This window comes from Anguilla anguilla, chromosome 10, assembly GCF_013347855.1.
Source record: "Anguilla anguilla isolate fAngAng1 chromosome 10, fAngAng1.pri, whole genome shotgun sequence".
NCBI lineage: Eukaryota > Metazoa > Chordata > Actinopteri > Anguilliformes > Anguillidae > Anguilla > Anguilla anguilla.
Window position 1 is genome coordinate 3,106,561 of NC_049210.1, and position 13,374 is coordinate 3,119,934.

General features: G+C 50.8%; 1 protein-coding gene across 1 annotated transcript in view; it reads right to left on the minus strand.

Annotated features, from left to right (window-relative positions):
* The window catches only part of ap1b1 (adaptor related protein complex 1 subunit beta 1), a 29,062-nt gene extending 16,233 nt beyond the window's left edge, over window positions 1–12,829 (minus strand). Inside the window, exons 1-9 of the mRNA XM_035379274.1 lie at window positions 12,689–12,829; window positions 9,551–9,611; window positions 8,213–8,318; window positions 6,762–6,897; window positions 6,066–6,311; window positions 4,672–4,862; window positions 3,581–3,802; window positions 3,038–3,158; window positions 575–670 (exon numbers count right to left, since the gene is read on the minus strand). Of these exons, the coding sequence (XP_035235165.1) occupies window positions 575–670; window positions 3,038–3,158; window positions 3,581–3,802; window positions 4,672–4,862; window positions 6,066–6,311; window positions 6,762–6,897; window positions 8,213–8,318; window positions 9,551–9,587 (1,155 nt within the window). The 5' untranslated portion in view covers window positions 9,588–9,611; window positions 12,689–12,829. The remainder of the gene's footprint in view (window positions 1–574; window positions 671–3,037; window positions 3,159–3,580; window positions 3,803–4,671; window positions 4,863–6,065; window positions 6,312–6,761; window positions 6,898–8,212; window positions 8,319–9,550; window positions 9,612–12,688) is intronic.
* Between the last annotated feature and the right edge of the window lie 545 nt (window positions 12,830–13,374).

A 13,374-nucleotide genomic window follows, 5' to 3' on the forward strand; every position in this document is an offset into this window, starting at 1 on the left:
CCCCCCCCCCCCCCCCCCCCCCCCCCCCCCCCCCCCCGAGTGCGAGCAGGCCAGATGCAGAAGAGCGGGGGTGATGCGGGTGGGGGTGGGGGGGCATCTCTGCTCAGACTCGGCCTGTTATGTCTGGTTGCCAGGGGATACGGGAGATCCGCATTGCCTTCCTCATTCAGGGTTAGCGTGTGTTATTTTCACACTTCAGAGGGACGGGGGAACAGGGCACTGCGCTGGCTGATGCTGGTGGGTGTAAAACGGACTGAGGGAATGTCTCACAGCATCAGATACTTTACAGCCTGCACCACTGTTTCAGCCAATCAGGACGGCGGATCAGCTGGCGATTACCGTCCTGCCCAAGGTGCCACTGAAGATCGGACCCAAAACACTAAGCCCCCCCGTAACTCAGACCCCCCCAGCATAGCCCCCCTGTAAACCTCCCCAACCCCGCCCCCCTGTAAACCTCCCCCAACCCCACCCTCCAGTAAACCCCCAGAAACCCAGTCCCCCCTCCCCCCCCAATCCCAACTCCCTTAACCCCATCTCCCAGTAACCCCGCCCCCCATCCCACAATCCCCCTCACCTCCACTTTGATGGCGCAGCGGCCGATGGCTCGGACCGCCTTGCGCACGAAGTCCACGTCCACCTCCGTGGCGTACTCCTTCAGCTCGGCCAGCACCTGTGGAGAGAACGCACCGGCCTGTCCGTCAAACCAGCCGTCGTCAAACCAGCCGCCATCAACCCCCCCGTCCGTCAAACCAGCCTGTCCGTCAAACCAGCCGCCATCAACCCCCCGTCCGTCAACCCCCCTGTCCGTCAAACCTGCCGTCCGTCAAATCTGCCATCCATCAAACGTGCCGCCACCGCAGCCAGCTGACCGCCTCTGTCTGCAAGCGATGACGTCGCCGGCGTCCCCAATCGGGCCGCTTCCCAACACCTCCCCCCCCTCCCCCCCGCCCCGCCTCGTTAATCTCACGGTGCTCCTTGTCTACACCCGTTTCTCTCTCCCCGTCCTCCCGTCCTCGCTCCACTGATTTATTGGTCGAGGAGCTCCAGACGTCTGGCCAGAACCGTTGCGTCCTCGCCCAAGGTCGCGGGCGGGCCCCAAGGTCCCGGGCGGGCCCACCACACCCAACCAAACGCGGCCGCCAGACAGATGACTCGCCGTGACGCCGATCGGACACGGTCTGCGCACCCTCGCGGTCACACACGCGCGGTCACACACGCGCGGTCTCAGACCGGGACGGTCCTCCGTGGCCGCCGCGCTCTCAAAGCACACACTCAGCGTTTCATAACCCTGCTGCGCCGAATGTGGTTTCCAAACTCACACACGTGCCCTTGCATAACGCCGACCGCTCCAACAGCCCAACACGGTTCCCACACACGCCCACTTCCTGGCCAGGCTCATAGGCGGCAGTGTGGTATTGTGGGTAAGGAACTGGTCTTGCAACCTTAAGGGTCACAGGTTCGATTCCAGGGCAGGACACTGCCATTGTACCCTTGAGCAAGGTCCTTAACCTGCATTGCTTCAGTATATATCCAGCAGTATGAACGGATGTAAAATCAATGTAAATTCAAGTTGTGCAAGTTGTGTGTCGCTTTGGATAAGAGCGTCTGCTAAATGCCTGTCAGGTGTGTCACAGCTTCTGGAAGAGTGTGAACTGCAGGTGCAGCAAATGTGTCATTATCACGCAAAGCTTTATACGCAACACACTGAGGCGTTAGCCTAAAATGAACCTCAACGCCTGTACTGTCCTCGCACAACGTCTCCGTTATAGCGATCGTCCGGTTTTAAAAAAAAATGTGAGAATGTCACAAAAAGCTTAGAAGCCTTTTCTAATGACCCTTTCAGACGTTCGGGAGTAGAACCTGTATTCTTGAGGACAGCCCCAGCGTATGCTCTTCAAGAAATCACCGGCAAAACAATACTTAAGTCTGTCGATCAACCCCAGCGGACTCGCTGATTATACAGGAAAATCGGAAGCTGGTCCTCCTACGGAGAGCCAAGCGGAAGAGCAATCTAAGGCCAAACAAGAGAGGCCGTGCTGACTCAGCAGGTCACAGAGAGGGTAAAGGGAAGGGGGGGGAGAGGCTGGCAACAGCCAATCAAATCAGTCGTCTGTCAGACTGCCGGAACATTCTCTGCTCACAGTCAGGACACAGGGTAACGCCTTCATCCAAAGAAAACGCAGGGCTTAATATGCATTATTATTATGATTATTATTATCATGATTACTATCATTGTGAAAGAAGGGCCAGCAATCATTTCAAGCGATTTACTGAATTCCCGTCCTACGTTTTTGCCTGGACCGTAATTGTCGGCGCTTAATTCTGCCTCATTCTTGTCCGCGGAGCCGCTCTCCGTCGTTTAGCTGGAGCACAAAGCAGCGCGGTCTGGAGCGCACTGTAATTTTCTCTGGGTGGGAGCGTCTGCTAAGCGACCATAACGCACCGAATTAAGGGCTGTTATTCGATCGTTCCGTCAAATTAACACATTCGCCGCACGTCGCGCTCCGGAGAGAGAACAAAGACCCATTTTCGTATTTGAAAAAAAAAAAAAGGAATATTAATATGAATCATTTCAAACAAAAGCTCAAAGACAAATAGGCCAAAGGGGGACTGCAAAGAGCAATGATTTTCGGTCGGAGAACAGAAGTGATCCACAGGACATGATGTCTCGGAGCAGGGCAGCCCTGTTCCTGTAGGTCTTCACTCCAACCCTAACAAGCCACACCTCACTCAACAGCTAGAGATCTACCGTCCTGTAGGCTTTCACTCCAACCCTAACAAGCCACACCTCACTCAACAGCTAGAGATCTACCGTCCTGCAGGTCTTCACTCCAACCCCAACAAAGCCACACCTCATTCAACAGCTAGAGATCTCATTGAGCTGCTAATTAGTAGAGTCAGGGGTGCAAAATCAGTGTTCAAATGAAAACCTACAGGACGGCAGATCTCCAGGAAACAGCGTTGGGCAGCCCTGTCTCAGAGGACCATCTCTGAGACACATGGAAGGTGGGGGGTGGGGGGGGGGGGGACTGGTTACCTGGGCGATGTTGGCCTGGGAGGCCAGGCGGATCATGATGTCCAGTTTCTCCAGCTTGACGTAGATTGGGTCGTTATACTTCACAAAAAACACCTTCATCTCGTGCTTGAGGATTTCAGGCCTGCAGAGAGAAAGAAAGAAAGGGGGGGGGGGAGAGAGAGAGAGAGAGATAGGAGTGAAGAGGAACGTCAGAATGTAAAGTTAGTCGGTTGCAAAATTGCGAATGCTGCTTTGTGCATCCAGATCAATGGTCGGCTTGCAGACGGGACGAACCCGCCCCTGATGAAGCGCATTGATCAGGCAGGAGAACAAAGTTAATTTCAAGAGTCGATCAATTCTATTGGCCCGTTCAGGGTACGTGATTTTAGCAGTCACGCAACGTCCCCGATGCTCTGTCCAGGACGGGATGGGGGACTGGGGGGGGGGGGGGGGAGAGGGGGGGCTCTTACCGCTTCTGCACGATGAGGTTGATGTTCCTGAGGGCCACGTACTGCAGCCCAGGGGGGCGGGGGGGTGGGGGGGTGGGAAAGTTTGGGCTCTTACCGCTTCTGCACGATGAGGTTGATGTTCCTGAGGGCCACGTACTGCAGCTCGGGCTCGGCGGACAGCAGCGTGACGAGGGGCGGGGCCAGCTTCTTCAGCAGCGTGCCGTAGTAGTCCAGGTCCTTGGGCAGCATCTCCATGAACTTCATCAGCACCTTCACCGCCGACAGCACCACCGCCGAGTTAGCGTGGGACAGGCGCGGCGTGACGCGCTCGCAGATACTGCGCCGGGGGGGGGGGGGGGCGGGGAGAAAGAGTAGAATGGAGGGGGGGGGGGAAGAGAAGAGGAATGAGAAGCAGAAGAAGGGAGGAGTGTTTGAGGGGCACAAAGGAAAGGAATGGAGATGTTGAGGGAAGAACAAACAAAAGAAGAAAGCGATCGGGTTAGACTGAGATCCCGGAGCAGAAACAAAACAATGGGCAGACGGTATCACTGCTTCGCCCGCAGCACGCTACCCCACCCAGAAAGACACCAGCCTGGACCGGCTGGGCAGGTGGCTCTCGTCACCATGTATCCATGTGTGCTGTTTAATGCTTTTAACAGAGCGTGTGTGTGAGGGCAGGCCCAAGGCAGGGGTACAACGGGGCGGAGCCAGGCGTCCTATGGGGTGGGGCCAGGGGCATGATGGGGCGGGGCCAGGCGTCCTATGGGGTGGGGCCAGGGGCATGATGGGGCGGGGCCAGGGGACCTATGGGGTGGGGCCAGGGGCATGATGGGGCGGGGCCAGGCGTCCTATGGGGTGGAGCCAGGGGCATGATGGGGCAGGGCCAGGGGACCTATGGGATGGGGCCAGGAGCATGATGGGGCGGGGCCAGGGGACCTATGGGGTGGGGCCAGGGGCATGACGGGGCGGAGCCAGGGGACCTATGGGGTGGGGCCAAGGGCATGATGGGGCGGGGCCAGGCGTCCTATGGGGAGGGGCCAGGGGCATGATGGGGCGGAGCCAGGCGTCCTATGGGGTGGGGCCAGGGGCATGATGGGGCGGAGCCAGGCGTCCTATGGGGTGGGGCCAGGGGCATGATGGGGCGGAGCCAGGCGTCCTATGGGGAGGGGCCAGGGGCATGATGGGGCGGGGCGGGGCGGGGCTGACCTCTGGGACTCGCGGTCGTCCCGGGGCGTGTAGTTGGCCAGGCAGTCCAGGATGAAGATCTGGCCCCACTCGGTGCACTCGTTCAGGGCCGTCAGCAGCTTGTTGATGGACTGGGGGTTCAGGTCCAGCAGGTTGCTGTTGGGGTGCGACTCGGCGATCTCCGAGAGGGCAGCCACGGCGTTCGCCACCACCTGGGGGGGGGGGGGGCGGGGTCAGACACGGGGGGGCGGGGTCAGAATCAGCAGCCAATCAGAGAACAGACGGCCCAGTCAGCAACAGCACACGAAGTTGGAACACCGGGGCCAAAGATCGACATGCAGCCAGCTTAAATATTGACAAGCGGGAATAATGATAAACTGCAACGAACAGAGATGGGAGACAAATTCTCTAACAAAAAGTAAAGCGGATAAGTGTCATCCCTGACTTTCTCTTTTTCCTACCCACAAAAACAACGCTATAAAAGGAAACCTAAATTTAGGCCACGTTGCATCACACGTTCACTTCGACAACAACACTACTGTACAGCAGATAAGACGGCAGGCCAAAAATAAACTCTTCCTTTTACTTCTCGCAGTTTTTATCGGAAGTTATAATAAGGACGACGGAACTCGAGGCTCACAGCACATCGGGAGCCGAGCATCACAGTCAGACCTCCCACTGCTGAGGCACAGGCTTTATGCAACCGCTTCCCACGGCAAGCTCCAAAGTAATGACCCAGTTCTTAAACTCGACAGGCGAAGCTTTTAGCATTACAAACTGCGCTTCCTAACTTAGTGTGTAGCGATTGGTCGGAATTCATACTCTCGGCCTTCTGTGGCACATGACTGGGCACCGTTACTATAGTGACTGGGGGAGAGGGGGAGAGAGAGAGAGAGAGAGAGAGATATGAAACGCACTGTGTAAAATGCACAGGTTTCTTTATTTTAAGCGCGTGAGGTGGTGGAGGGCTTATTCTGGCCTGTTAAAAAGGATTTGTGAGATTGAGGAACAGACAAGCAGGGATGCGGGCCGACGGAATCAGGTAATAGACTAGTCACCCAAAAAATATTTAAGAGGCGCCTCGGTGACCTTTTACGTTTGACCTTTTAACACGAGAAACAGACAGGAAGAGACAATGTCGAAACACAACTGCCCTTTTCGTCAGGATTCCCCCAAAGCCAGCCCCCGCTCTCTAAACCAGGCCTGGGTCGGCCAGACGGGCGGTCTGAGATACGGTAACCTTTTCAGACACCAGTATGGCTCCTGGTTTTTTGGGGAGGGGGCGCTCACCATGGGGTTGGAGTCAGATGGGCGATCTGAGATACGGTAACCTTTTCAGATGCCTGGTACAGTCCCCGGGATTATGGGGGGGGGGTTAGGGTTAGGGTTAGGGTTGGGGGGGTGGGGGCGCTCACCATGGGGTTGGAGTCGGAGATGAGGTCCTTGAGCGTGTCCAGGAAGCCCTGGTCCTCCACCAGCTGGGCGTTGATGTCGTGCAGCTTGGCCACGCAGACGGCGGCGGTCTTGCGCACGTACGGGTCCTCGTCCTTCAGGCACTTGCGCAGCGGCTCGCACAGGTACTCCGTGATCTTGTCCACGCGGATGCAGCCCATGGTGCGCACCGCCAGCGCCCGGATCAGCGGGTTCGGGTCCTCGCAGTCCTGCGGCGGGACGGGCGGGCGGACCGTCACGCGGGGGGTTTACAAAAAACGTACACATCGTACAACGACACACGGCAAACGCAAACACGTCGCGGACTGCGCGGGGGGGAGAGCGGCTTCTGAGCAGAAACGAGCGCGGAGCCGTCCAGACCCACCGCGCAACTCACTTCCACAGACACGTTCCAGCTGGCGCCGCCTGCGCATGCATCCCACTAAACAAAGCACCGCCTGCGCATGCATCCCACTAAACGAAGCACCACCTGCGCATGCGTCCCACTAAACGAAGCACCACCTGCGCATGCGTCCCTCAAGACGTCCCTCAAAGGTTGTCCGTGAGTGAGTGAGTGAGTGAGTGAGTGAGTGAGTGACCACAATTTGCCACGCGTAGCCCACGGCAACAGTTCCTGCATGCCGTGGGGAAAAACGACGTGACCAGAACCCGTCTCCCACCTTAACGAAGGTGTTGACGGCCATGATGGCCATGTCGGGCTGGCTCTTGGCGTAGTTCATCAGGTACAGGTAGACCAGCTTCTTCAGCTCCAGGTTGTCCGTCTGCATGCAGTTCACCACGTCGGGGAAGAGGGCGCTGTGGTACGGGAAGGTTTTTTAAATCGTCAGTTCCCGCTCTGAGGAGGTTCTGCCAGAGAAGCTCATAAGCACAGTCATTAGCACGATGCGTTCCCCCCCAAACCGAACAGACGGCACTTGCAGCGGTAGGCCCTAAAAGCTCAAACAGATGGCGATAAATCAAACGATTCGGGTACTACAAGGCCAAAGCAATCATCAGCCATTTCTCACGTATCCAAAAACTGTAATGAATCTGAGTCAGGACAGACATAAAAAAATGTATTTCTAATGGAAAATAATCAATAGAAGTAACATCGGCCAAATTGAAGTTTATAAGACAATAACATTTTAATACTTCAACTAATCGCACCACCAAGAATTATTTGTGGTTGTTTAGCACTATGATTTGGAAGAAGTTCCACTAAACAGTTTTTTGTTTTTGTGCCAGATATTCAGTAAAAGATTTTAAAAAGAAAGCCTGCTTGCGTATCTTTGGATTTCCTACAGAACTGAAGCAGAAAATGGAGCAGTCTGATTCTGAGCTCGCCGTGCATACGCTACTTAATTCAGCCACTGATTCTCTGCCCCAAAGCAAACTCTGCACATCTGAAAGGACACACTTCCTTCCAGCCACGGACTTTTTTTTACTGCAGTCACAGCACATTTCCCCGTCCTGAAGTAAATTGTGATAAAGTACGTTGGCCCTTATCACTCATAATTCCAGAAGAGAAATAACTGAACTCTCTCGCCCCCGCCCCCCCCCGAGCACAGCACACACCCCCCTCCCTCCTCCCGTCTCTCCCTCTTCATTAGTTTTGCATTATATTTAAAAGGAAATTCCCCCACTGGGTAAAGTTAACTTTAATGAGGCTTCAGACTTAGAGAAGTGAAAAATGGAATTGGGTAGATAAAGCAGGGATATGTGCGTAGGATGACGCATTACATTACATTACAGGCATTTAGCAGACGCTCTTATCCAGAGCGACCTACACAAGGCTTTGCATAGCATTTACATGCTCAAGGGAACAACGGCAGTGCCCTACAGAGGAACCAAACCTGTGACCTTTAACCTTTAACCAACAAGACCAGCTCCTCACCCATTATGCTACACTGCCATTCAAAGCAATTACATTCGTGGTGCATGGTAACCACATAGCAACCTAAAATTCCCAAGTTGACTATTTTCTAAAGTGTTATGTAGTGAGGAGAGCGTGTTCTGCACAGGCCAAACCATTTTAGGCAAGATTATGGGATGTCACCGCTAAAATGGGGAGTGTTGGTAACCGTGGAGACGTCACGGTGGGCGTGGCCCTCAGCGGCCAATGGGAGCTCACCTCACATCCTTCCCCACCGTCATGGAGGCGATGACCTTCTTCACGGCCTCCTTCTTCTTCTCCTTCTTGTCGCTGTTGAGCTCCGCCTTCAGCTCGAAGATCTCCCCTGGCGACGACAAAATTCAGGGCGTGAGACCCCGCGATCTCCATAGCGACCCCGCCCCGCCCAGTTTCACAAGCAAACCGGCAGTTGGGTTTTCTTCTGAAACGCGGGCAAGCGTGGGGGCATTTTAACCATGAGCGGAGCCACAGAAATAACAACAGTAAAACATACATAAATAAATAAATAACCCTGAATGAAGTAATCCATCCTATTTAGAGGATCTAAATTTGGCTTAAGCTGAGCTCGGCTGAGAGGGAAAATATAAATATAAACTTATCCAAACTGCCTTGTGTGGGCTTCAGCCACAAAATCCCCATGAGAAGCTTTATCTTCCACACGCAACCACACCTCCACACACCAAACACCCTGCTTTTCTCAAAACGGGGTATACGTGTTTACTGACCAACAGTCAGCCATCATCATCTCCCATTACACAAACACCATGTGACATCTTCTGAACGAACACAATAAGATTCTGTGATGGTTTTCTGTTCTAAGAGGAGGTGTTAGAGATTCCGGGCCCTGTGGCAAAGCGGCACCGGGCCGGCAGGGTCGAGACGGACAAAGCTCTCTATAAGCCGATTAGGCGAGAAGCCGCTGTCCGCCATTTTCACCTGGCGCAGGTGCAGGGTGACCAAACGAGCCCCGCTCACACACAAGCTCTGAGGATTAATGAGCGATATCGCACACGATGATCTCGCCCATTTGTACAAATAAAGAGTCCCCGGATTTTTTATTAGATTTTCCTTCCGTGCATCCGTCTCCCCTGCAGTGTAACTTACGGCCCGTGTCCTGGAGGGAATTAAATAAGGCGTTATAATCTCCTTTGTTCACATTAACAGCTGGAGGTTCAAACCACAGCGAACGTCTTGAACTTTCAACGGAGAACACAGCAACTGTGCACACTGCAAAGGAGACAGCACCGGAAATAAATGTAAATATTGGACGAACGCATGAAAACAAAATCGGGGGGACAAGTTGGGTTTTCAAATAGTCCCTTTCCAAGAAACACCGACCTTGAACTACAAGCTCTGCGCAAACTTAATGCGAGAACCCCCATTTTATGAACAACTTTCCAAAACAAAAAAAATCTAAAATTTACCAGCCCAGCTGCACTCAAAAATGTACTAAATACCATGTACTGTACTGAATACCATGCGACAAAAAACATAAACAACAAAAAATAACTACAGCAAGCAGAGTATGTGGCGTTCTGCACAAAGTTCACACCAGACCTTTCTTGGTTGTGGTGAAATATTTGGAGTCCGTCATCTTGGCTGCGAATCTTCAGTTCTCCTGCAGGTGAGACAAAGGGGGGGGGGGGGGGGGTTGGGTGAGGGTGAGAACGGGCCGGAAAACTCGAGGCTCTGTCCCAGAAGAGGGAGAGTGAAATGTGCTGACCGAGACAGGAAACTTCAACAGAGCGCTGCAGGAAAGAGGAGAGGAAATGTGCCCCGGTCCCTGGGGTGGGACTGCTGTTCACCAAGAGATAACGACAAACAACAAAAAAGTGTGACACAGCAAAAACTCATCATGCAACTAAAGAGGAAAAAAGAAAGAAAAAAAGACAGAAAAAGGACAGTTGCTGGCACATCTCCCGACAAGCTGCCCGGCTGTACTGCTCAGCTTAACCTCTAGCACCCGGGCCCAGCAGCGCAAAAGCGCTCCCAATTTCCTGTTTTTGAATTCCAGGCTTGATCCATCACCTCGCGCACGAGGTCTTCCCGTGTCTACTCTATAGGACCGCGACAGAACGGTAAATAAGGCAGGTTTGGCTTGGAGATAACTGGGAGTCAACGACCTGGGAAACCACTCCACCTCACGTCAGGTGACCAAGACACGGCAAGACAGATTTTTCAGACAAACTTTCTCTCTCCCTCTTTCTCGCGCTTGTGCAGAACGAGCGGCATACGGATTTGTTCTTCCGCAGCTTCCAGAACATTAAAAGCGCATTTGCCGCACCGTTTCCCAAACGACGCCCCGTTAATAGCGTGACGCTATTCCGAGCCGCTGTTTTAAGATCCCGCTGAGGTTACCGTCACATAACTCCGCAATATCCCCGCCAATACAGCCCCCCTATATGCCGTCCCCCACCAAACCAGCTGTCATTAAAACGCCGTTTGTCCAAATTCCTCTGAACACAGAGAGCAAAAAAAGCTCATCACGAACAAATGTATTCAACTCCAGCTGTACTTTCCAGGGAGCAAGACATTACCAGGCCTCTGCTGGTGAGATCCTCTTCAAAAAATAAAGACGCACTCAACATGACTGTACAGCTAACACAAGCGTTTTTTTAATAGTGATCGGTTTCCTTTATAGCACTGCTTAATGCAGATACAAACCTACAGAGTACATTAAGTACCCAGCAGGGAAACCAGAAGAGCACTTGGACGCACTAAAAAAAAAAGGAAGAGAAATTGTGTATGCCCCAACAGTCTGGCTAAACGGGTTGATGTTCGCCTACCAACAGCATTTTGAGGAAACGTTTTGATTGCAACCGAATCTACTCTCGTCTCAAACTATGTGTCTGGGTGTCATCTTCAGATAATTGCACCTATTCGCAGGTCCTTTCGCTTGTCTATTATTTTACCGATATAATTCAACACCACAATCCCACAGAATTTATGCCAATTCACAACCTGGGCATTACACACAGACATGAGGGCATAACTGGGGAATCTGTAGTCCAACACAAGAATGCCATCATGCCCTTACAACATTTCACATTTGCAGAATGCCGCTCACATCTTTCTGGTTCTGGGGAATCGCCCAAACACTGGGCGTGGGCTATCTGGACCAAGATGAACCAGCTTGTTCATAGTTCGCTTAGATAATGAGATTACTGACCAGTTTTCTCAGGCCTATATGATGGAATGAAAAAAAAATCTCTCAACAGTTTGGTTACTGGTAATTTGACAAATCAAGTGATCTTATCAAAACTTTACCTGTTTTGTGGTTCATTAAGTATTACTATAATAATACTTACTGCAGCGCGGTGCAGTTTGTTTTTTTAAACAGAAAACAATATTTGATGCAGAAACAATATTTGATCAACAAATATCAGTTATCAGTTGATTATAAGCAATTGTCAAGTAACGTAACTTTGTAAATCCATCAACAGAAAAAAATATCAATTTTTAGAACTGACAAGCAACGCTAGACATTAAATCGTTGCCCGTTTCTGAATGTGGTGCTCCCTATATCATGCAAATTAACGTTATCTTTCGACCAATTCCACTGACAGTTGGCTAGCTGCTGTAGCTAGCGCTAGACAACGTTAGCCGTTTACTGACTGATCGCGTGGTAACACGTCAACGCAACACTATCGTTACACCGAAATGAATAATTAACGTTAAATAAATAATTAAATTAATATGATCCTGAATGTGGCAGTGGGACAATCTACAAGCGTTAGTGCGTATGCATTTGACCCAGAGAGCAGAGTTTAATTCGAAGGCCTAACGAACAGCACGACTAGACTACAGTCTACAGCTAGCTAGTCTACTCAGATTAATTTACAGCTGCCATGGCCACCATAAACTCACGTTACGAATTACAAGTTAAACAAATCAACTGGCTAGCTAGCATTCGTATGTTTCCCAACTTGTGGTAGCACTTACCAGCTAGTTAACTGTTAACATTAGTGTTTACAAGCTATGCGAGGTAGTCTAGGTAAAACATTTTGCCAATTGACATTTAGCTAGATCTGTAGCAAGCTATATTAGCTAGCTAGTAGTAGCCAAATTTAGTTCCAGTACTAAACAAGCTAACAACACCACAGCAAACATTATATGCACCTGGCCAGGTAGCTGCTAACCTTGGGGAGCGGACAGAACACGATTATAATCCAAGCTAACTAGCTAGAATACCAAACTAGTTATTCATATTCAAACTAGCTAGCTATTATACGATTCCACACAACTTCATGCTAACGCAGCGTTATCTTGATGACGTTAGTCTAGTTAGACCGTACTGTGGCTATTAAGTAGCTAAGCAAGCTTACTGCACAGCGAAGCGCGCACCTTACACGGACTCGGAAATGAATGAACCTGCGGATAAAAATGAAAGCAGTGAGAGAGAAACGTAGCTAACGCTAGCTAAACAGTGCTAGATCTACATAACATTAGCTAATGGACTAATCAGCTAGCTTGAAGATAACGTTAGCTATGCTAAGACGTGACCTTCTCTGTCGAACCTAAATACAAGTTACAGTATAGCACAGCGCTACTAAACAATTGGACAAACATGAGCTCACGAGTACACTGACCAATGTGTACTGCAAGTAAAACCGAGTACTAATAGTGTAAGGGTTTATAGTAAACTACTAGACTAATTCGTTTAAAAAATGTTTTAAAAGAAATGAAAAGCAATACCGTTTCAGTGAAGTAGCAACAGACTGGAATCGCTACGGCCTTCGTTCCCTCCCACTGTATGATCATCTGCTTCCAACTTCCGGCTACATGATAGCTTCCGCAACCAGCAAGACAGCCCCCCCGAAATGAAACCTTTATTTGTGCAATGATGAATGGCACGGCCTTCCCTCCTCGTATACGGATGGAGCCCTGCCTGTAAAACTCACTCAACAAGTATCTAATGAACCTGATGTTACGCTACGCCCATTTACGAACGGCTCATAGTAGGGAACATCGAGCGGCTCCCTTCCTGACCGAAAGCTAGTAGGTAGGCACCTGTCACGTTATCTCCACCTTCCAGTGCACATAGGGCCATACGTTTTCTTTATGGCATTACTTTATTACATGACGTACAAATAAATTTATGTAAAAATTATAAATTTTCTACAGGTCACCTTAATCTAACTGGCGAACTAGCACCCTCCTTAAATAAAACAATGGTTTAAAAAACCACTTCATTTAAAAAATAAAATAAAATAAAAACGTATTGAAACTAGTTACAGTCACGATTTCAATCTCTTACCTGAAATATTTTTTATTTTGAGGAATAAACAAATTTCACAGTTTAGTAAAACAAAAGCCATTCCATACTCACTCATGCTGTGTGAAAAACAGATATTTTCTGAGGCCACCTACAGCAGTCATTT